Source organism: Pongo abelii, chromosome 7 (assembly GCF_028885655.2).
Source record: "Pongo abelii isolate AG06213 chromosome 7, NHGRI_mPonAbe1-v2.0_pri, whole genome shotgun sequence".
Taxonomy (NCBI): Eukaryota; Metazoa; Chordata; class Mammalia; order Primates; family Hominidae; genus Pongo; species Pongo abelii.
In genome coordinates this window covers 113,710,970-113,735,355 of record NC_071992.2, presented here as the reverse complement: position 1 = coordinate 113,735,355, position 24,386 = coordinate 113,710,970, and the positions used below count along the sequence as shown (strand labels likewise).

The 24,386-nt window shown below is 43.8% G+C and overlaps 1 protein-coding gene across 1 annotated transcript in view; it reads right to left on the bottom strand.

Moving 5' to 3' along the window:
• LAPTM4B (lysosomal protein transmembrane 4 beta) overlaps positions 1 to 24,386 on the bottom strand; it is an 81,082-nt gene that overhangs the window by 31,446 nt on the left and 25,250 nt on the right. Inside the window, 4 exon segments of the mRNA XM_024251015.3 lie at positions 3,336 to 3,434; positions 6,386 to 6,508; positions 7,174 to 7,247; positions 17,059 to 17,170. Coding sequence (XP_024106783.3) covers positions 3,336 to 3,434; positions 6,386 to 6,508; positions 7,174 to 7,247; positions 17,059 to 17,170 — 408 coding nt within the window.

Here is a 24,386-nt window from a genome sequence, read left to right as displayed (position 1 = left end):
TTAAAAATAAATAAATAAATAAATAAAATAGAAGTCATACTGACAGAAGCTAACCCTAGGTCCTCTGACTCAAAATGTGATGTGGGCATTTCAAATAAGTACAAGTGAAAATGTTTAAAAGATTTAAAAAGTCTTTTTAAAGATAATTGTGAGGTTCTAGCTTCGAGTTTCTGGTAATGGCAGAGTTAGCTTGGTCAGACTAACCTTCCTGCAGGTAAGATTTATAAAATCTAGAAAAATTACTCACACACACAAATTTTAAGTCATGGGAGAGTGACCAAAAACAAGCAGAAGTCAAAAGGGGAGTCTACCCTTCAAAGATGAACTACAATGAGTGAGATGTGAGTCTGTGGCCTTTCACCAGGGGGCACTGCCAGCTCTGCCTGCAGCCTGGATGGTAGGCAGCCCTACTAGCCTCACGGGCTTGGAGGTCAGAGGACAAAATGTGGGGCCAAATACTAGCCAAGAAACTGGAACGGAGGAGCTGGAGCTGCAAGGAAGTAAGGCCCAACATCCGTGTGTGAAATTCACTCACATCCTTAACTGCTGAATGACACATGAAATCATGGTGTTTTATGATGGAAATTTACACTCAATTCACTTTCTTTCATTATTTATTTACTTATTTTTATTTTTTTATTTATGTTGGCAGAAGAGCTGAGGCAGGGCTTCTGACATAAGGTAAAAGAGTCTTGGAACATGTCCTGGGTCCAGGGTCTATAACCCCTTGTGGCCTATGGAACACCAAGCTCTGTGCCAAAGGGTGGAAGGCTGCCCTGCCGCACTACAATCTAAGCCCAGAGCATAAAACCCCTTGCAGCTTGGACAGAACCCAGGGCTCAGGGCATAAAACCCTTTGTAGCCTCTGGAATATATCCAGACTCGCTGGCCCCTTGCTCCTTGCTCTCCCAAGATCACAAATTGATTGTATCTCGAATTAGAAGAATCTGTTCTCCCTTATCTCAAGCAGCAGAGCATACGCAAAACCGTCACAGCTACGCTTGATGCACCGCTACCTTTCTATCCTCACGTCCTCACCTGTCTACCCCCACATCCACACGTCCTCACTACCTGCTTCTTTGTTTGATTACCAATAAATAGTGTGGGCTCCCAGAGCTCAGGGCCTTCGCAGCCTCCAAACTGGAGCTGGACCCCTGGACCCACTCTATGTACTCTTAACTTGTCTTCTCTCATTCCTTTGTCTCCGCCGGACTTCGCAACCTCCACGACCTAGTGTTGGGTCTGATCACCCCAACATTTCATTATTTTTTTTTTTGAGATGGAGTCGCCCAGGCTGGAGTGCAGTGGCTCGATCTCATCTCACTGCAACCTCTGCCTCCTGGGTTCATGCCATTCTCCTGCCTCAGCCTCCCAAGTAGCTGGGACTACAGGCACCTGCCACCATGCCCAACTAATTTTTTGTATTTTTAGTAGAGACAGGGTTTCACCGTGTTAGCTAGGATGGTCTCGATCTCCTGATCTCGTGATCCACCCATCTTGGCCTCCCAAAGTGCTGGGATTACAGGCATGAGCCACCACACCCGGCCTTATTTATTTTTTAAGAGATGGCATCTCCAGCCAGGTGCAGTGGCTTATGCCTGTAATCCCAGCACTTCGGGAGGCCGAGGCAGGCAAATCACCTGAGGTCAGGAGTTTGACACCAGCAAGGCCAACATGGTGAAACCCGTCTCTACTAAAATACAAAAATTAGCTGGGTATGGTGGCAGGCGCCTGTAGTCCCAGCTACTCGTGAGACTGAGGCAAGAGAATTGCTTGAACCTAGGAAGCAGAGGTTGCAGTGAGCCAAGATCGCACCTCTGCACTCCAGCCTGGGCGACAGAGTGAGACTCTGTCTCAACAACAACAACAACAAGACAGGGTCTCACTCTGTCACCCAGGCTGAAGTACAGTGCTGCTGTCATAGCACACTACAGCCTCACACTCCCAGCTCAAACTATCTTCTCACTTCAGCCTCCCAGTGTTGGGATCACAGGTGTGAGCCATTTCACCTTGCCAACTGGTTTCCAACGAACCACTTTCTTTCTACTCCTTTTCATCACAGTACCCATATGAATTTTCTGCCTCAATGCAGCTTTCCCAAGTTTACTGAGGCATGATTTTTGAAGAATGACAAAATTGTATGCCAAAATTAAGACAATGAAAGGCACTGAGATTCAAAAATTCAAAGTATGCTGGGTGCAGTAGCTCACACCTGTAATCCCAAAACTTTGGGAAACCAAGGCAGGAGGCAGCCTAGACTACAGGGAGTGACGCTACCTCAAAAAAAAAAAAAAAAAGAAAAAGAAACAAGAAAAAAGTTGAAAGCATAAAGAGCCATGAGAATTTTCTCTACCCATTAGTAGCTCACAAGCACAAGTTATAATGATGTTTTTACAAACAGATTAACCAAGATGAAAAAGAATCTGCAATAATTGATTGATAAGGGTGAGGCATTGTTGCTGGAAGTAGAAGTCATTTAACTTTGGGGGGCATCAATTTGACCACCTATCAAAGGCTTTCCAACCATGAACACCCTAATTTTAAGAAATTTATCTTGAAGCCAGGCGCGGTGGCTCACGCCTGTAATCCTAGCTTTGGGAGGCCAAGGCGGGTGGATCATGAGGTCAGGAGATGGAGACCATCCTGGCTAACACAGTGAAACCCCATCTCTACTAAAAATACAAAAAAATTTGCTGGGCATGGTGGCGGGCGTCTGTGGTCCCAGCTACTGGGGAGGCTGAGGCAGGGGAATGGCATGAAGCCGGGAGGCGAAGCTTGCAGTAAGCTGAGGCTGCGCCCCTGCACTCCAACCTGGGCGACAGAGAGACTCCATCTCAAAAAAAAAAGGAAATTTATCTTGAGATAAATGCATACATATAAGGATGTACTTAAATATATTCACTGCAGCCCTATTAAGTGAAAAAGTTAAAAATGTCTCAATGTTCAACAAGTAATTTATTAAATAATGATATTCATATAATGGATTGAGATAGAACAATATTCAGAAAATATTACACTTTTAGCAAAAAATTACAAAAGAATATCCATTACACAGACCTTGTATCAGACGATGCAATATTATATACTACGTAATGTATAACATTATGTTAACTTATCTCTGTCCAAATATATTTTGGACTCCTTGATCAAACTGTGGAATTTTGGTTAGTGTTTACCTCTAATATAGACAGCATAAGGAATTGTAATCTTAGGAAATCAAAAAGCAATTTGGATATCCAAAGAAAGACAATAAACTGACCAAAGTTTGTTTACTTCTTTGGCATTCAGGAATACACTTAATATTTTTAGACCATAAGTAAAATCTTCATGCTTACCTTAAAAGTCAAGATAATGCTAATAAACAGAAGAATAATAAGGACCAAACAGGTAGGATTCACTGACATGACATCATCTCTGTAGGGAAAATTAGGAGGCTGCAAAAGAAAAGGGCCTCATTAGCAAATCTCATTAATCATTCCAGACAGTATTCCTTGGGTACCAATTCAGACATGCTTATTAGAAAGCAACTGATTAAAGCAGACAGCTATTACTTAGAAACAATACAAAATTTCTGGCCTGACTCTGCCCTCCTACCATATAAAATAAGTCAGTGATCTGTATCCAGGGACATTTTGTATATCCTGGGATCTCTGAAATTTGTATTCTCTGCAAGTTCTGAACCATTCCTTTTTTTTTTTTTTTTTTGAGACGGAGTTTCTCTCTGTCACCCAGCTCAGCTACTTGGGAGGCTGGGGTGAGCAAATCACTTGAGCCCTGGTGGTGGAGGTTGCAGTGAGCGAGATCATGCCACTGCACTCCAGCCGCCTGGGCGACAGAGCCAGACCATGTCTCAGAAGTTTTGAACTATTCTAAAGGGCGTGTGCAGGGCAAGGGACAGAAACCTACTAAAATGATGTCTTCTTTGCAAAGAGCATTTTTGTTGATGGTACTTCTCCCAAGACAGCATATTCTCTTATACTAGCAAGTACTTCCAGGGTAGAGGAAAATAATCAAGCACTACCATCCACAATGCTTAACAACCAGGTCAAAGGGAACCTTTTCAGGAAGATCAAAGTCTGCTACTATGGTTAGAGGGAGTTGCCGGACTTTTCCCACAAAACACTTACACAGCATTGATCAATACCTACATCACTGGCCTAGGCAAGTGAATGGGAAGGCAGCCTACTGTGCTATCTCATCTTTTATCTCTTCTTCACTATTCAACACTATGTGTTTGGATTCCTCACAAGCAATATTCCAAAACAAAGTTGTTTCCAATGTTGAGGAAGAACATGGAGAAGGCCCATGACTCATGGGCTTGGCTCCTGCTCACCAGGGTGAACACCACCTAATGGTTTTCAGTCTCCTTTCACTTGGGACAAAATATCTAAGAAATAAAATCGTCATTCTTTGTGATCAGATCATGCAACTTTATTCTTTTATTAATAAAATAACTTGGCCAAGCACAGTGGCTCACGCCTGTAATTTTAGCACTTTGGGAGGCTGAGGCAGGCAGATTGCTTGAGTACAGGTGTTTGAGACCAGCCTGGACAACATAGTCAAACCCCATCTCTACTAAAAATGCAAATTTAGCCGAGCATGGTGATGCATGTCTGTAGTCCAAACTACTTGGGAGGCTAAGGTGGGAGGATCACTTGAGCCCAGAAGATTGAGGTTGCAGGCTGGGCATGGTGGCTCATGCCTGTAATCTCAGCACTTTGGGAGGCCAAGGTGGGCAGATCACCTGAGGTAAGAGTTCGAGACCAGCCTGGTCAACATGGCAAACCCCTACCTCTACTAAAAAAAAATACAAAAATTAGCCAGGCATGGCAGTGGGCGCCTGTATTCCCAGCATTCTGGGAGGCCGATGAGGGTGGATCCCCTGAGGCTAAATGTTTGAGACCAGCCTGGAAAAGATGGTGAAATCCCATCTCTACTAAAAATACAAAAAATTAGCCAGCCATGGTAGCGGGTGCCTGTAATCCCAGCTACTCGGGAGACTGAGGCAGGAGAATGGCTTGAACCCAGGGAGGCAGAGGTTGCAGTGAGCTGAGATCACAACACTGCACTCCAGCCTGGGTGACAGAGTGAGACCCTGTCTCAAAAAAAAAAAAAAAAAAAAAAGTAAAGTTGGCCTGGTACAATGAGTCACATCTATAATGCCAGCAATTTGGGAGGCCAAGGCTGGAGGATCACTTGAGTCTAGGAGTTTGAGACAAGCCTGGGCAACATGGTGAAACCCCATCTCTACAAAAGATACAAAAAGAAAAATTAGGTGGGCATGGTGGTGCATGCCTGTAGTGCCAGCTACTCAAAGAGGTTGAGATGGGAGGATCACGGGAGCCTGGGAGGTCAACGCTGCAGCAAGCCATAATCATGCCGCTGCACTCCAGCCTGGGTGACAGAGACCCTGTCTCAAAAATAAATAAAGTTATTCCAACCTCATAGCCATTATAAGCTTAATACCCTGCCAACAATATTCACTCATATGGTCACAAAGGACACTTAACCATAAACTAGTCCCAAAATGATGCTTGAGAAAGGGATTCTATGGTCAAACAAATTTGGGAGCTAGTATACAGCACCGTTCCACTTTCTTTCCACTTTCTTTTGATTTTTTTTTTTTAGATGAGGTCTCACTCTGTTGCCCAGGCTAGAGTGCAGTGGCATGATCTTGGCTCACTGCAGCCTCCACCTCCCAGGTTCAAGCAATTTTCCTGCCTCAGCCTCCTGAGTAGCTAGGGTCACAGGCGTGTGCCACCTCTCCCAGCTAATTATTTTGTTTGTTTTTGAGCAGAGTTCCACTTTCAACACACTAGCAGAGGCAAAAAGCTATCCTTTGTTGATAACTGAGAAAACTACATTTTACCAAATAAGACTATTAGTAACTGGACTATAATTTAGGTAGGCACATCAAAACACCACCATCACTGCCACCAATCATAACCCCAGCCCTCAAAACTTTCTTGTCAGGCCAGGCACAGTGGCTCACACCCTTAATCCCAGCACTCTGGGAGGCCAAGATGGGTGGATCACCTGAGGTCGGGAGTTCAAGACCAGCCTGACCAACACGGCGAAACCCCATCTCTACTAAAAATACAAAATTAGCCAGGTATGTTGGTACATGCCTATAATCCCAGCTACCTGGGAGGCTGAGACCCTGGAGACAGAGGTTGCAGTGAGCCGAGATCGCATCACTGCACTCCAGCCTGGGTGACGAGAGCAAGACTCCACCTCAAAAAAAAAAAAGAAATTTCTTATCGGTAACTCAGCTGCAAGCTAAAAATCCTGAAATTAATGTCTGTGTATCTCTACACATCCCTTACTTAACCAGCTTCCCTAATGAAAAGAATTAATGTAAAGGAGCAGTAAGAGGTCCACATACCAGTTGCCGTATGTATTCCTGAATGGAGTTTGGATAAATAAGCACGGTGATTGCAACCAACATGTTCAGGGCAAAGTCAAAGATCTGGTAACAGAAGAATGGGATGATCCAGGCTGCGCGTTGCTAAACAGAACAGAAAATAGAAGGTTGATGTGTTCAATATTACAAAACAATATTTTGTTAAATTCAAAGAAGTATTTTATTAATCTGAAAGGAAATGGAAAAATTGGAATTCATTAACCCAGGTCATGGTGGAAACCAGTATGCCAAATATAAGCAGTCAACAAATAAGCTTCAGTGAACATTTCTGGGACTGGCTGTGTGTGGTGGCTCACACCTGTAATCCCAGCATTTTGGGAGGCTGAGGTGGGTGGATCACTTAAGGTCAGGAGTTCGAGACTAGCCTGCCCAACATGGTGAAGTCATGTCTCTACTAAAAAAATACAAAAATCAGCAAGGTGTGGTGGCACACACCTGTAGTCCCAGCTACTCTGGAGGCTGAGGTGGGAGAATGACTTGAACTTGGGAGGCGGAGATTGCAGTGAGCTAAGATCACGCCACTCTACTCCAGCCTGTGTGACAGAGTGAGACCCTGTCTTCCCAAAAAAAAAAAAAAAAGTCCAGTATAATATTGGTTTTCCTAGTACCACATAATACAAACGAGAGATTTAAACAGAGATTCTTAAGAGAAAACTGGAAAGTCACTTCTCACTTACTATAGACAGCAGCACAGATTACACATGTAAGAGACCAAGGAAAAGGCCAGCATCTTACTGCAAGCTGCTTACCTTGTACGCTCCGTAAGTAGCCATAGCACATATCAGGATCATGAGAAGAGAAATCGCAATGGCAATGCACATGTCTGCAGAAAGATTAAAAAGAAATTTTTTAAAAAAGACAATCAGTAGTGGATCCACTGAATAGCCCTTTCAGTCTCTTCTCAAAGGCATTTTGTAAATAAACTAATATAAAGTTAGTAAAAACTTTATACTAAGAGATTATTTCAAAATAGAAAAAGGGATATTGGTTTACAAATTTTTTTGTTTGTTCTTCTGGTCCACTGGATTATATAAATAATGAATTAGGTATTACTTTATAGATATATAGGTGTCTAACTTCTATTTCATAAACTCATGTGTGTCTCAAAGCTCTCTAATGAAAGTCTTCATAGCTCCCCATCTTATTTAAAACAAAACCTCCGGCTGGGTGCGGTGGCTCACGCCTGTAATCCCAACACTTTGGGAGGCCGAGGAGGGCGGATCACGAGGTCAGGAGATCGAGACCATCCTGGCTAGTACGGTGAAACCCCGTCTCTACTAGAAATACAAAAAATTAGCCGGGTGTGGTGATGGGCACCTGCAGACCCAGCTACTTGGGAGGCTGAGGCAGGAGAATGGCGTGAACCTGGGAGACGGAGCTTGCAGTGAGCCGAGTGAGCAAGATTGTGCCACTGCACTCCAGCCTGGGCAAGAGCGAGACTCCGTCTCAAAAAAAATAAATAAATAAAAATAAAACCTTCATTTCTTATCAAGGCCTTGATGTTCCTCTTTATTCCAGAGCAGTCTACCTCTCTAATCTCACCTCACCTTGTCCCACTCTCTTGCTTGCTATAAGACAGCCATACCATCTGGTTCATTCTATTTTTTTTTTCTTTTCTTTTTTATTTTTATTTTTTTGAGACAGGGTCTCACTCTGTCACCCAGGCTGGAATGCAGTGGGACAACATTGGCTCAATACAAATTCCGCATCCCAGGCTCAACCGAGTCTCCCACCTCAGCCCCCTAAGTAGCTGAGACTACAGGTGTGCTCCACCATGCCAATTTTTGTATTTTTAGTAGAGACGGGGGTTTCACCATGTTGGCCAGGCTGGTCTTGAACTCCTGACTTCAAGTGATCTGCCAGCCTCAGCCTCCCAAAATGCTGGGATTACAGGTGTGAGCCACCGTGCCTGGCCTTCAACTTCTTTTTTTCTTTAGTCAATCTCTGGTAAATAAGGGGTCTTGTTTGGTCTCCCAAGCTGGAGTTGCAGTGGTGCGATCATGGCTCATTGCAGCTTCACTGACTGGGCATTGTCACTGTGGGATTACAGGCATAAGTCACCACACCCGGACAAAAATATCTTAAACCAACTTGGCAGGTACACAACTGCTTGTAGCACCATTATTTGCTACAGGTAATAAACATTTTATAAATATTCTTTTATACCTACTCAATATTTAATAAGAAATAATTTTATAAAAATGAACCCCAAACTATTGGTTTTTTTAAACTGCTTTTCCTAGATCTGGCAGAACAAATTATCGTCAACGAGAAAAATATTGGTTTTCGTTGTACATGCAACTTCTCTAAAAGCTTTGCATTTTTTCGACATAGAGCTCTAGAGGGGAAAACATAATCCTCATACTAAATCTCTACTAAATTGCAAATCACATCCTGATTTCAAAAACATTAAAATGTAAACAACAACAATAAAATGCACTGGAGAAGCAGCTGGTGAGCACGTTAAGAGCATGAAAGGAGGAATACTGGACACCAGAGCTGATCTAACTCCTTCTTAGCCAGTGGCAAACAGGACCTCAACAGATCCAGGGGATTCTGTAGGCTTAATGCATCTGGAGTGTCAACTTGACTGGATTGAAGGATGCAAAGTATTGTTCCTGGGTGTGCCTGTGAGGGTGTTGCCAAAGGAGATTAACATTTCAGTCAGTGGACTGGGAGACGAAGACCCACCCTCAATCTGGGTGGGTACCATCTAATCAGCTGCCAGCCTGGCTAGAATAAAGCAGGCAGGAGAAGATGAAGAGCAGACTTGCTGAGCCTTCCAGCTTCCATCTTTCTCCCGTGCTGGATGCTTCTTGTCCTCGAACATCAGACACCAGATTCTTCCAATTTTGGACTCCTGGACTTACACCAGTGGTTTTCCAGGGGCTCTCCAGCCTTTGGCCACAAACTGAAGGCTGCACTGTCAGCTTCCCTACTTTTGAGGTTTTGGGACTTGGACTGATCCATCACTGGCTTCCTTGCTCCTCAACTTGCAGATGGCCTATCATGGGACTTTACCTTGTGATCATATAAGTCAATCCTCCTTAATAAACTTCCTTAAATATATCCCATTAGTTCTGTCCCTCTAGGGAACCCTAACTAATATAACATCCTAAGATTTCAGTAAGACATTAGCAGAGCTTTTTATAGTATTCTTGTAGGCAAAGTAGGGAAATGTACACAGTTTGGTTAGGTGGAACATCAAGGTAAGTAGTGGAGTGGCTCTACCAGCTGGCTTCTGGTGCTGTTCCAAATCCATTTTTCAACACCCTGTTCTCTGCCCCAGGCAGTGATTTGTTTGGGCTATCAACATACAGCTCTTTTGCCCTCCACCCTCTGGTGAGGGAATGAGACCACAAGGAGGGAAGTAGAGTGAGGGTGTCTCCCACTCCGAGGTTGTCTTGGGTTGGTGGTAGTCCTAGTCCAAATGTCACTGCTCCTCACAAAGAGGTTAAATCTAGGTGACTTATTCCCAGCTCCAGTAACCATGGCCTTCCATCCATTCTTCAACTCTAGAGAAGAATAGTAAAATGGCTAGCCTAGATGATCCAAGTGACTTCACCAACTCTAGTGGTCTTATACATACAAAGGCGTACTTTTGCAAAAAGTCTCCTTGAAAATAAACATTTAGGAAGGGCACAGTGGCCCATGCCTGTAATCCCAGCATTCTGGGAGGCCGAGGCAGGTGGATCACTTGAGGTCAGGAGTTCAAGAACAGACTGTCCAACATGGTGAAACCCTGTCTCTACTAAAAACACAAAAGGTGGTACATGCCTGTAATCCCAGCTACTTGGGAGGCCAAGGCAGGAGAATCACTTGAACCTGCGAGGTGGAGGTTGCAGTGAGCCAAGATAGCACCACTGTACTCCAGCCCAGGTGAGAGTAAGACTCCAACTCAAAAAAAAAAAAAAAAAATCCAAATAATTAATTTACTTATCTTTTAAAAAAAGTCAAAATGTAGAGTATGCTACTTTTTTTGAAAGGATGGGAGGGCAGACTGACAAAAATAAAGAGCCAGGCCGGGCGTGGTGGCTCACTCCTGCAATCCCAGGACTTCTGGAGGCCAAGATGGATGGATCGCTTGAGCCCAGGAGTTCAAGACCAACTTGGGCAACATGGCAAAACCCCATCTCTACTAAAAATACAAAAATTAGCCAGGCATGGCGGTACGCACCTATGGTCCCAGCTACTCAGGACTGAGGTGGGAGAACTGCTTGAGCCCATGAGGCAGAGGTTGCAGTGAGCCAAGATTGTGCCACTGTACTCCAGCCTGGGCAACAGAGCAAGACCCTGTCTCAAAAAATAAAATACAAAAGTAAAGAAAATAAAGGGCCAGGATGGTTCCCCAGCTCAGCTTCCCCTGCTGCTGTAGTTCTATTTCCTCAAGGCTGTCAGGATCTTTATGCACAAGCCGGCAAGCTGTGCAGACTGCCAAGTTAGTCAGGGGTATGTGAAGAGGGCAGGTAGGCAGCCAAGGGCCCTTTCCAAATGCCAGAGCGAGATGAGCCTTAGTTTGTGATGCTGAGAGCCATCAAGAAAGCCAGCCCTCCTCAGGTTCATCATTTTTTTGTTGCTGTTTCCTATTCCTCAGTTTTCATTATCAAAACTTTCAAAACATGCACATACATATATAAGCATACACACAGTACAGCTAATTCTCATCACCCATTTTGCTTATATCATTTCATCTCTGCTTCATTTTTGCCCATTCTGCCATTGGAAATCTGGATTGTTTCCAACTTTTGGCTATCATAAATAAAGCTACCATTTTTATACATGGCTGATGACGGATTTATGAAGCACCTGCTTCCCTAGGGTATATATCTAGGACTGAGTTGTGTAGCACGCACTCCTGGAGTGTACATATATCAACGAGTGGAATGCAGGGCCATAGGGTAGATGTATATTTAGCTTTAGTTTTCCAAAGTGGTTGGCGTGATTTACATTCCCAGACGTGATTTGAGAGTTCCAGCTGTTCGGCATCAGTACCAATAGGTGGTATTGTTAACTGCGTTAATATTGGTCATTTTGAAGGGGCACGGTAATTTACTACTGTAGTTGTAATTTGCAACTTCCTGTAACTTGTAATGTGGAGAATATTCTCTTATGGATATCTTCTTTTGTGAGGTGTCTGTCTTTCTCTTATTAATTTCACCCAGAACCATTTATTGAAAAGACCATCCTTTCTCCAATAAATATAGTGGTGTCCTTAGCCTAAATCAGGTGACTGTATATATAAGTAGCCATCATTTCTTGACAACTTATCTGGCCATTTCTTTCTTCAGGCTAAGTTTGTCTGCCCAGTAAAGAAAGTAAGTTTGACCAGAAAGACAAATCTACCAAAAAATTAATTAGAAACTAATATGGATAAACTCCTGTTTCATATCATGCATAGTACGGACACTTGCTGTTATAATTCTTTGCCAAACAAAATTTCACAAATAAAATTCCATGAAGTCTACTTCTACTCAAGGCTGTGAGTGTGTAACACAATATGCCACACATACATGCTTTACAAACATTACTCTTTGAGCTTCTAAGTCAGTGGATTGAACTACTTTTGCTTTAACTTTTTATTCTGATGTCATTTTAGACATATAGGAAAGTTACAAACACAGCAGAATTCACGTATACCCTTCACCCTGCTTCCCCTATTAACAATTTACCTAGCTCTAGCATAACTACCAAACCAGGAAATTAACATTGGTACAACACTGCTAATTAAACTGTACAACTAATTTGAATTTTACCTGTTCCCCCTCAATGTCCTTTTTCTTTTCTAGAATCTAATCCAGGATCCCACAGTGCATTTAATTGTGTCTCCTCCAATCTATGACAGTTCCACATTCTTTCCCAGTATAGTCAATTTTTATAACACTGAAAAAATTGAGGGCATGTAGGGTGGCCCATGCCTGTAATCTCAGCACTTTGGGAGGTCGAGAATGACAAATTGCTTGAGCTCAGGAGTTTGAGACCAGCCTGGGCAACATGACAAAACCCCATCTCTACAAAAAATTAGCCAGGCGTGGTGGTTCATGCCTCTAGTTACAGCTACTTGGGAGGCTAAGGTGGGAGAATCGCTTGAGCCCAAGAGGTAGGGATTGCAGTAAGCCCAGATTGTGTGCGACACTGCACTCCAGCCTGGTGACAGAGTGGGACCCAGTTTCAAAAATAAATTTTTAAACTCATTTTCTTATATTTTCTTTCTTTATTCCAGTAGATTCTCCTATACGCTTCATTTCAATATAAATAGGAATTTAGCTTTCTTCTACCAGATCATGGAAAAGATCACCTGCAAAAGTGAGAAAGAGTTCTGCTCTGGCTGGATGAAATCTTCAGATAGCTGTCACCAATGCAAAAAGATATCAAGATAAAATTGCTATATTAATTTTCATAATTTTTTAATTTGAGACAGGGTCTGGCTCTGTCACCCAGGCTAGAGTGCAGTGACACAATCTTGGCTCACTGCAACCTCTGCCACCCAGGCTCAAGTGATCCTCCCACCTCAGCCTTCCAAGTAGCTGGGATTACAGGCATGCACTATCACACCCGACTAATTTTTGTATTTTTAGTTGAGACAGGGTTTTGCCGTGTTGCCCAGGCTGATCTCGAACTCCTGAGCTCAAGCAATCCACCTGCTTCGGCCTCCCAAAGTGCTGGGATTACATATGTGAGCTACCGCACCTGGTCTAACATTTCTTACTCTGTCTATTCTGAATAACCCCATTATACTCACATGAATTCTTCCAGAAAGAATATTTAATTAATGTTAAATTAATGTCACTCTGCTTTCTTTCCCCTCAGATTAAAGCTACACAATTCCAGTAGCAAGATTCCTTTTCTAAGGCAATTGAGGTTAGGAAAAGAAGTTGTAAATGATAATGCTATGGTTCTATCTGGATCTGGTAGCAACACTGCATGCCTTATTCTAATCACCAGAGATCAAGCTGGGTAATAACTATCTGACATGATAGGCTTAATTTAGCTACCTTGAAAGGCTTGCTGGTACTTAAGACTTTAAAATAGTAACTGTTTTATAATGTCCTGGATGTTAATTCCAGTGCCTTTGCGGTTTCTCTCCTATTTTATATATTTGAAAGGATTGAATGAATAGTTTGTAATTACTTTTTTTTTTTTTTTTTTGAGATGTAGTCTTGCTCTGTTGCCCAGGCTGGAGTGTAGTGGCGTGATCTCGGCTCACTGCAGCCTCTGCCTCCCGGGTTAAAGCGATTCTCCTGCCTCAGCCTCCCAAGTAGCTGGGACCACAAGCACATGCCACCACACCCGGCTACTTTTTTTGTATTTTTAGTAGAGACGGGGTTTTGCCATGTTGGCCAGGCTAGTCTTGAACTCCTGGTCTCAAGTGATTCATCCACCACCACCCCCAGCCTCCCAAAGTGCTGGGATTACAGGTGTGAGCCACCGCACCCAGTCCGTAATTACTTTCTATCATTTAAATCACGTGGTTATAAAGGTACAGAAAAGTGGATACTCACCTGAATCTGTTTTTTTAAAGTTCTTTTATATGTGTTTTGGTCTCCTTTAATAAATAAGCTCATAGGCCAAAGGTAATTGGACACAGCTTTCCATATTTAACTCAGGTGTGGACAGGATTAATAATCCTTGGGATGGATTATTTATTTTAATTTTGAAATGTAGTCTCACTCTGTCACCCAGGCTAGAGTGCAACGGTGCGATCTTGGCTCACTGCAAACTCCCCTCTCTCAGGTTCAATCAATTCTCCTGCCTCAGCCTCCTGAGTAGCTGGGATTAGCAGGTGTCTATCATGCCCAGCTAATTTTTGTGTTTTTAGTAGAGATGGGGTTTTGCCATGTTGGACAGGCTGGTCTCGAACTCCTGACCTCAGGTGATCCGCCTGCCTTGGCCTCCCAAAGTGCTGGAATTACAGGCGTGAGGCGTGAGCCACCGAGCCCAGTCTGAATAATTAATTACTTTAAATTGTGCTTGAAAATTATGAAAATTGGCCAGGTGTGGTGGCTCATGCCTATAATCCCAGCACTTTGGGAGGCCAAGGTAGGTGGACCACTTGAGCTCAAGAGTTCCAGACCAGCCTACACAACATGGCGAAACCCCATCTCTACAAAAAATACAAAAATGAGCCATGTGATGGTACATGCCTATAATCCCAGCTAATCAGGATCTCAAATCCCAGGATAATATAATGCCAACTTTTCCTTTTTTTTTTTTTTAGTTATCTCTGCAGTAACTTTAATGCCCCAACTTCTTAATCCGTGTTATGAAACAATAGTGGTGGAAGATAATGGCTAGAAAGCATCTCTTGGTTCTCTGTTTACTTCACTACCAGTTACTCACTCTCTCATTCTTCCTCCTGGCCTCTTACAGTTGGGGCTCCTTCAGGGCTCAGTTCTGGGCCCCGCTGCCTTTTCTTTTTACTCTTTCCCTAACAGAAATTCAGTTTTTAGGCTGATATCCTCAAATCTATAATCTCAGTCCAAATATTTCCTCTGGGCCACAGACTCCCATGCCTGACCTTTGTAACCTCTCCACTTTAAGATGGTTCACATGTTCCAGCCCTAACAATCTAGATAACAGTAGCTGAAACAGCAAAAGGTACCGAGCACTTCCTATGGGCCAGGCCCCATTCTAAGCATGTTTTATGCACTAACTCATTTAATCCTCCCAACAACTCTGAGGCAAGTAGATTTTAGTAGAGATGGGGTTTTGCCACGTTGGCCAGGCTGGTCTTGAACTCCTGATCTCAAGTGATCCCCACCACCCTCCCAGCTTCCCAAAATGCTGGGATTACAGGTGTGAGCCACCGTGGCCAGTCTGTAATTACTTTCTATCATTTAAATCATGTGGTTATAAAGTCACCCCTATCTTGCAGAGGGGAAAATTGAGGCACACAATAAGTCACTAGCTCAAGTTTAGCATCTTCAACACACGGCAGTGTCAGAACTCAAACTGACCTCTTCTGGCTTCGGAGCCTAGACTCCTGTATTAGTCTGCTTTCACACTGCTGAAAAAGACATATCCGAGACTGGGAAGAAAAAGAGGTTTAACTGGACTTACAGTTCCACATGGCTGGGGAGGCCTCAAAATCATGGCAAAGGGTGAAAGGGACTTCTTACATGGCAGTGACAAGAGAGAATGAGGAAAAAGCAAAAGTGACCTGTTGCCCAGGCTGAAGTGCACTGGCGCGATCTCGGCTCACTGCAACCTCCGCCGCCTGGGGTTCAAGAATTCTCCTGCCTCAGCCTCCCAAACAGCTGGGACTACAGGCGCCCACCACCACACTGGGCTAATTTTTCTATTTTTAGTAGAGACGGGGTTTTGTCACCTTGGCCAGGCTGGTCTTGAACTCCTGGCCTCGGCTGATCTGCCAGCCTCGGCCTCGATCTTGTGAGACTTACTCACTATCACAAGAATAGCAAGGGAAACAGCAGCTCCCACGATTCAATTACCTCCCGCTGGGTCCCTCCCACAATACAGGGGAATTCTGGGAGATACAATTCAAGATTTGGGTGGGGACACAGCCAAACCATATCAATTCCAAACAACTGTGCTCAGCTAGTTACTGAAATTAAAGTCTATTTTTCTCCCCCAGGTCTGTTCCCACCTCCTGACTCTGGACTTTCTCAGCTCAGTTAAGACGCAGGTCATCTCCTAAAACTGGAAAGCAGAAGTCATCTTTGATTCCTCCGTCTCCTTCGCTGCCCAAAACAGCAAGTTGCCAAATCCTTCCCTGTTCTCTATCCCCAGTGCAGCCTAGGTGGTATCTCCAATACCACTCTCCCAGACTCTGTGCTCACACACCCAGTCCCCTACTCAGCAGCAAAAGGGATCTTAAATGCATACATCAGTTCATGCATTTAGTTAAAACCACTGAACAGCTTTTTCTTACTTGGAGAAACAAAGAGCCCTCACCATGTCTTTCGAATGCTTCCGATCTCTAAAAGTGCATGTTGAGCCACTCTCTCCCCTCTTACTTTGCTCCAACACTTTTTAAGAAAAACTCACTTGAAGTTCTCCAAAGCCAATGAGAAATAAATCTGTACTATCTTCTGCTTGAGATTATGCACAGCACTACTCCTCTCCTTTGGCATGGACTCAGCATAATGATTATAAAATGATGAGGCTGCAGTGATCTTGAAGCTGGGAGCCTAGCTTCCTCCCTGCTTACCCCACATCCACATCCCTGTACATATTTCCATTCACTGGGAAAAGGCCCTAAATTCCCCCAAATAATCTGCAACATCATTTCTAGAATGGAAAAGGATCACTCCTAGAATAAAAATAAATACGGAAACATAATAGAAGACACAAGGAGATAAGCACAAGCCTTTTCACCTTCCTTCCTGGCATTTATACCTCTTCCTCTCAAAAAAGGCCAAAAGGCCCAGGGTAGAAAGTCTATGATAATGCAATAGTTTTTTAAATGAGTAAGTTAACATAAGATGAAAATAGATCTTATTTAGACTCTTGCACCTAGAAGACAGAACATTAGACACACATAAATATTTGTTGATTTGCAATGACAAGTTATATATCAGCTCAAATGAGCTCATGAGTCTATATTTGTAATTTAATAGGAAGTGCTGGCAGTCAGATTCCCTGCCCTTGAAAATACCCAAATATCTACTACTTACTGGCATCATCCATGAACTCAAAGTCACCTCCCAGTTCAGAACTTGAAAAGTGATACTGATCTGGATCAGCCAGGGCACTCAGTAAAATCAATAGTACCACAGCATTGATGATCTGCAACAAGAGAAAAAAAAAAAAAAGAATTTAAGTAACCCCAGGATGCAATCCTTATAATAGAAAATTACATTGACCACATGGAGTCAGGCTGGCCACAGGCAACTTCCTCAGTGGCTTGACTCTCAACACTAAGCCCCACCCATCGAGGGAGCAGATAAACATTCCCAAGGCAGAAATGCTGCCAGCCCATTCAGTTGCAGCCAAGTGCACAAGGCTTGGAGTGAAGACAACAGCAGGATTTTACCTCATTCCCCCTGGCCCAGGCACCATAGAGCAGTGAACAACACACATAAACACAGGCAGCAGCCCTGGCGCCAGTGGTTGAAAAAGCACAAAAACTTTCCAGTGAGTCAGCTACACTCTAGAGCTAAAGGTAAGCAACCCAAGTTGTCTCAGTTAATCAAACATTTTACAGGTTCAAACCAGTGGAGCTTTGAGAGCTTTGAAGCCATCTAGGAAGCAGTTTCAGAGAATGAATGTAAAGCTACATAGTGGATCCAGGATCATCCTTCTGCAATAACCCTTTCCAGGCCAGGCCAAGCCAGTAGTCCTGTCTTCTGAGTACTGCCCTTGGCTACTTTAAACTCAGCTCCTCTAAATGAAAATCATCTTCTTTAACATCTCCCACTTCTGCTCCTCCTTATTTGTTCTCTAACTTAAAAAATGGCCTTGCTATTAATAATTAATGAAAAACATTCAGGCACTATGCTAAGTGCTTTATGTGGAATCTCTCTTAAGCCCTGCAATACCCTAACGAAGTGGGTACTAAATTATTCTCATGTTATACATAGCAAACTGAGGCTCAGAGGTTAAAAAACACTGCCCAGGAACAAACAACTACCAAGCTGTAGAGATGGGATTTGAATCCAGGAATTTAGGTTCCAAAACCTAACCTCTACAAGTCTCCTGTCCATACATGAAACTTGATCATCTGAGTTTACCATCTTTATCCTGCACACCCAACCAACTGCAAAATCCTGATCATTCTACCTCTTCATTTCTATTTCCTTTTTCTTCCTGTCACTGCTGGACAATACACACACATATTAACTTTGATGGGGCTGGGGTAGCAAGGACCGCAGAGTTTAAGTGAGGCACCAGCTAAGACTGGGTTGTTGTCTGTTGAGAGACAAGGTGTCTATATTGCCCAGGCTGGCCTCAAACTCCTGGGCTCAAGCAATCCTCCCACCTCTGCCTCCCAAGTACCTGGGCCTACAGGTGCGCATCACTGGGCCAGGCCAAGACTGGCTTGTTACTTCTTTACTATTCTAACTTCAGAAACTTATGGCAGAGTTCTAGGTTTTACTCTTCTCAAATGGAGTGAAGATACACAGAGAAAAGCCTCTTACTAACAACACTAACTAATGGCACATCCTACCACAAAAATCATATTTGGGTTGAGCACAGTGGCTCATGTCTGTAATCCCAGCACTTTGGGAGGCTGAGGTGGGAAGATCAGTCGAGCCCAGGAATTGAAGACAAGCCTGGGCAACACAGTGAGACCCCATCTCAACAAACAAAAAAATGAGCCAGGCATAGTGGCGCATGCCTGTAGTCCCAGCTACTCAGGAGGCTGAGGGGGGAGGATCGCCTGAGCCCAGGAGTTTGAGGCTACAGTGAGCTGATGCACCACTGCACTCCAACCTGGGCAACATAGTAAGACCTTCCCTCAAAACCAAATAAACAAAAATCCACATATTTGGAAATACCTGTTTAAAGGAAGTGTAAATGTTTTACAGAACATCCATTCAAGAGTTTATTTTTGGCCGGGCACGGTGGCTCACACCTGTAATCCCACCATTTCGGGAGGCCGAGGTGGGTGGATCACTTGAGATTAGGAGTTCGAGACCAGCCTGGCCAACATGGTGAAACCCTATTTCTTAAAATGCAAATTAGTTGGGCACGGTGGTGGATGCCTGTAATCCCAGCTACTCAGGAGGCTGAGGCAGGAGAATCACTTCAACCAGGGAGGCAGAGGTTCCAGTGAGCTGAGATCGTGCCACTGCCCTCCAGCCTGGGTGAAAGAGTGAGACCCTGTCTCGGGGGAAAAAAAAAAAGTTCATTTTTAAATGACAATCCCAATTGGTTGTTTCAGGATTATTGTAGGATTCGAAGTAACTTCTTTTTTTTCTCTTTTTTTGAGATGGAGTCTCACTCTGTCACCCAGGCTGGAGTGTACTGGCACAATCTCGGCTCACTGCAACCTCCACCTGCCAGGTTCAAGTGATTCTCCTGCCTCAGCCTCCTGAGTAGCTGGGATTACAGGTCCCTGCCACCACACCTGGCTAATTTTTATATTTTTAGTAGAGATGAGGTTTCACCATCTTGGTCAGGCTGGTCTTGAACTCCTGACCTCGTCATCCACCCGCCTCGGCCTCCCAAAGTGCTAGGATTATAGGCGTGAGCCACTGTGCCTGGCCGGAATAACTTTTTTTCTGCCTGTATTTTCCAAATTGTCAAATAAAAGCTGATTGCTTTTTGAAAAAAAATTGTAATAATGAGAACAGCCACTTCCCAGAGTATACATATACATATAACTAATTTAAACAGATACTACAAGCATGTGTTTAACCAAACACCTGAATTACACAAAAGAATATATAGTGAAAAGTTACCTTCTCTGTCAAAGGCATCTGAACCAAAGCGACTCCATTATGAACAGGGGCTTGGTAAAATGTGGCTAAGACCCACTGGGCTGCACTCCCAGGAGGTTAGGCCTTCTAAGTCACAGGATGAGACAGGAGGTCGGCACAAGGTACAGGTCACAAAGACCTTGCCGATAAAACAGGTGATGGCAAAGAAGCCAGCCAAAACCCACCAAAACCAAGATGGTGACAAAAGTGAGCTCTTGCTGTCCTCACTGCTCATTATGCACTACTTATAATACATTAGCATGCATGCTAAAAGACACTCCCACCAGCGCCATGACAGTTTACAAATGCCATGGCAACGTCAGGTAGTTACCCCATATGGCCTGAAAAGGGGAGGAACTCTCATTTCCGGGAACTGCTCACCCCTTTCCTGGAAAACTCATGAATAATCCACCTCTTGTTTAGCATATAACGAATAAATAATTATGGTATTATCAGTCGAGCAGCCCAAGCTACTGCTCTGCCTATGGAGTAACCATTCTTTTGTTTCTTTATTTAATAAACTTACATTCACTTTACTCTATGGACTCAATCTGAATTATTTCTTGCACGAGGTCCAAGAACCCTCTCTTGGGGTCTGGATCCCCTTTCCAGTAACATCTCCACAGTAATTATTATAACAGCATCTTGTTTCTCTCCAAAGATCCAAGAAATTTCATAGCACATTTTAAACAGTGTGATTAACAAAACTCTACTTGAAGAAAACTTTCTGTTACAACTCCAAGGCTTAAAGGAGCCACAGGCCAGTCCCACAACTGGCATTAAGATGTACGGCAAGGATGTTATTTGATAAACTGTCAAGTTTTCTTGGCATTTCACAATTCCTCTATACTTTTTTTTTTTTTTTTTGAGACGGAGTCTCTCAGTGGCATTGCTCATACTTGGAACTGTTCTTTTCCACACCTCTCAGGCTCCAAATCTTCATCTTTCGAGTTCCTGTTCAAATGTTCCCATCTCTGTTACAGGTCCCTGCAATCCCTGACTGTAACTCTCCTTAACTTCCATGATTCTTTCTCTGAGCTCTTGTCACATTCACTGCTTTATGCTTTTTGTGTTTTGGGTACATGATGTATTTAACTTCATGTTCTGAGTCCTGGGGAGTTCTTCCTAAGCACTTAGCAAGTATGTGTTGTAGGCAATTAGTAGCTATATATGATCAGTAGACTCCATGGGGGAATAACAACAAGCGGATTAAGAGTTGACAGGTCCCTAGGGACTGAGAGTGCAGGAAAGCACATGCTTGTAAAGCAGGTGGAATTCTCACAGGCTGGAATGCAGTGGCGCAAGCTCAGCTCACCGCAACCTCCACCACCCGGGTTCAAGTGATTCTCCCGCCTCAGTAGGAGCCTGTAGCTGAGATTACAGGCACCTGCCACCACACCTGGCTAATTTTTTTTTGTATTTTGATTAGAGACAGGGTTTCACCATGTTGGCCAGGCTGGTCTCAAGTGATCCGCCCGCCTCAGACCCCCAAAGTGCTGGGATTACATGTGTAAGCCACTGCACCCAACTCTTCTATACTCTTATTTTTGAGAAAAGGTATGTGGAAAATTGTGGACTGAAATAAGATCAAATGAAATAAGAGGAATGTGCTTTGAAAAATTATGAAGAACTGGGCACGGTGGCCTGTAATCCTAGCACTTTAGGAGGCCGAGGCAGATGGATCACCTGAGGTCAGGAGTTCGAGACCAGCTTGGCCAACGTGGTGAAACCCCATCTCTGCTAAAAATAGAAAAATTAGCTGGACATGTTAGTGTTTGCCTGTAATCCTAGCTACTCCGGAGGCCAAGGCAGGAGAATCGCTTGAACCTGGCGGGGGACGGAGATGGCAGTGAGCTGAGATGGCACCATTGCACTCCAGCCTGGGCAAGAAGAGCGAAACTCCATCTCAAAAAAAAAAAAAAAAAAAAAAAAGTATGAAGAACCACCCAAGGGCAATGTACTCCATTACTGTTATCATAATAGGGTAGGGTTTTAAAGTTGAAATGAAAAAACATAAATTTGGGATTCATGGGCAAAAAGCTTTAAAGGAGACAGCAGAGGTAAGGAGTTGGTCAGAGAAGATGGAAAGGTGAGGAAGTCGTACAGTGTGAGTCTGGGGTCCTGTAGGGCTACTTATGGAGTTTTGTTTTGTTTTGTTTTAATTAGAGATGGGGTGTGTCACTATGTTGCCCGGGCTGATCTTGAACTCTCAGGCTCAACTGATCCTCCTGCCCTGGCCTCCCGAAGTCCTGGGATTACATGCGTGAGCCACTACCTGGCCAGGACTTTGTATTTTATTCTAAGTGTAACAAGAAGTCAACGGGGCCGGGCACAGTGGCTCATGCCTGTAATCCTAGCACTTTGGGAGGCCAAGGGGGGCAGATCACCAGAAGTCAGGAGTTTAAGATGAGCCTGACCAACATGAAGAAACCCCGTCTCCACTAAAAATACAAAATTAGCCGGGCATGGTGGTGCATGCCTGTAATCCCAGCTACTCCGGAAGCTGAGGCAGGAGAATCCTTGAACCTGGGAGATGGAGGTTACGGTGAGCCGAGATTGTACCATTGCATTCTAGCCTGGGCAACAAGAGCGAAAACTCCACCTCCAAAAAAAAAAAAAAAAAAAAAAAAAGGTTCAAGGGGTAATATTACAGAAGGGAAGAATGTCATCTGGCCAGAGTTCAAATGAGTGAATACACATAAAATACCTAGACCGGTGACTGGCATACAATAGCCACTCCAATTAGTTATCTTACCTCTTCACACCTTAACAAGAACCATATTAAAAGCTCTTGGTTATAGTTTTCTAGATCTTCTAAAGCCAGTGTTACACACCTGCTTTACGCATGTGCTTTCCTGCACTCTCAGTCCCTAGGGACCTGTCAACTCTTAATCCGCTTGTTATTATTCCCCCATGGAGTCTACTGATCATATATAGCTACTAATTGCCTACAACACATACTTGCTAAGTGCTTAGGAAGAACTCCCCAGGACTCAGAACATGAAGTTAAATACATCATGTACCCAAAACACAAAAAGCACAAAGCAGTGAATGTGACAAGAGCTCAGAGAAAGAATCATGGAAGTTAAGGAGAGTTACAGTCAGGGGTTGCCGGGACCTGTAACAGAGACGGGAACATTTGAACAGGAACTCTAAAGATGAAGATTTGGAGCCTGAGAGGTGTGGAAAAGAACAACTCCAAGTATGAGCAATGCCGCTGAGACAAGGACATGTCCTCAAGACAGCAAGTTTAATGTGGCTGGAACGCTAGGGTCAGGGGGTATAAAAGGAAATGTTAGAGGATGGAACCAAAATTGTAGGATGGGGCCAGGTGGTGAAGAGGCCTCGAAACTAGGATAGGAATTCTAATAGTTAATGAAAATGCCACAAAGGTTTTGAGGAAGGATGACATGATCAGAGCTATGTTGTTAGAAAGAACAAACTGGCAGAAGTGGGAAGGCTAAATTAGAGGCAGGAATCCAATCTGGTGTTAAATAAAAATTGTAGGCGGCCATTGCTGCAGATTGAGCTCCTGCACAATAGGGCCCCAACATACTAGACTACAAACCAAAATGCAGTCACCGTGCTCAGGTTCAGATAACCTGAAGTCACCTGATGCTAACCATCAGTTATTTTTGCATTGTTCTGTCTTCCTGCCCCTGCCTTACAAGAAAAGTCCCTTTGAAATGACCCATCTGCTTTTAGTTCTTTGTTTCTGGTTTCTTCCGCCCATTTCTCTCTAAAATCCCAAGCTCCTCTGCTTAGCTCACAGGATACTCTATTTCATGGAATGAAGTGTTGCCCAATTCTAGAAAGCCAATTAAGATCTTTAAACTAAATTGTTGCAATTTTTTCCTTCGACCCTGGAAACACCTACAATAGTCTGGCTAAGAAGTAACACGGCATTTCATCTCTAATTCTCATGATAACCCTGTGAGATGGTCATCTTCCACGTTAGGTGGTGAGGTTTAGTGACTATGTGTGGGAGAGCTAAGGTTGGAACCCCAAGACCTTTCCACATGGAGGCAGAATTACTAGAGATACAGTAACTGACTAGATGCAAAGAACACAGAAAAAGAAGCAAAGAAGACCTAAGACTTCAAGCCTGGTGACAGGATGTATCTTGTCATTATCAGAAATGGAAAAGGTCAGTGGAAGGACTATGACGACGTCGATTTTAGATACACTATGCTGAAAGTACTGCAGGATGTCCAAATAATCCTATTTTTAGCTTATCCATCTGGCCTCTAACCCTCCTCTTTGTACTCGCCCTGTGGTATTCATGTGTGCCCTGTTTTTCTGTTTGCTACTGGAGGTCTGACAGCCTGATGCTGTCAGATACTTACATGCCTTTCTGCCCTCTCCTGCTCCATCTCTGTAGCACATCACATGGTGTCTGACAAGAGTCCTGGCTGCTGGCTCAGTGTGTGCTTCTTACTCCAGAGTGGGTCCTGGGTCCTACACCTGCCAGTGTCATAAATGCTGTAGTAACTATTATCACCCACTCTGTACCTCTAGTCCTGTGGTCTTTCTCTCGGGGGACCAAGTCCCCTTCCAGGTGCCCTGGTTCTTCACGAGGC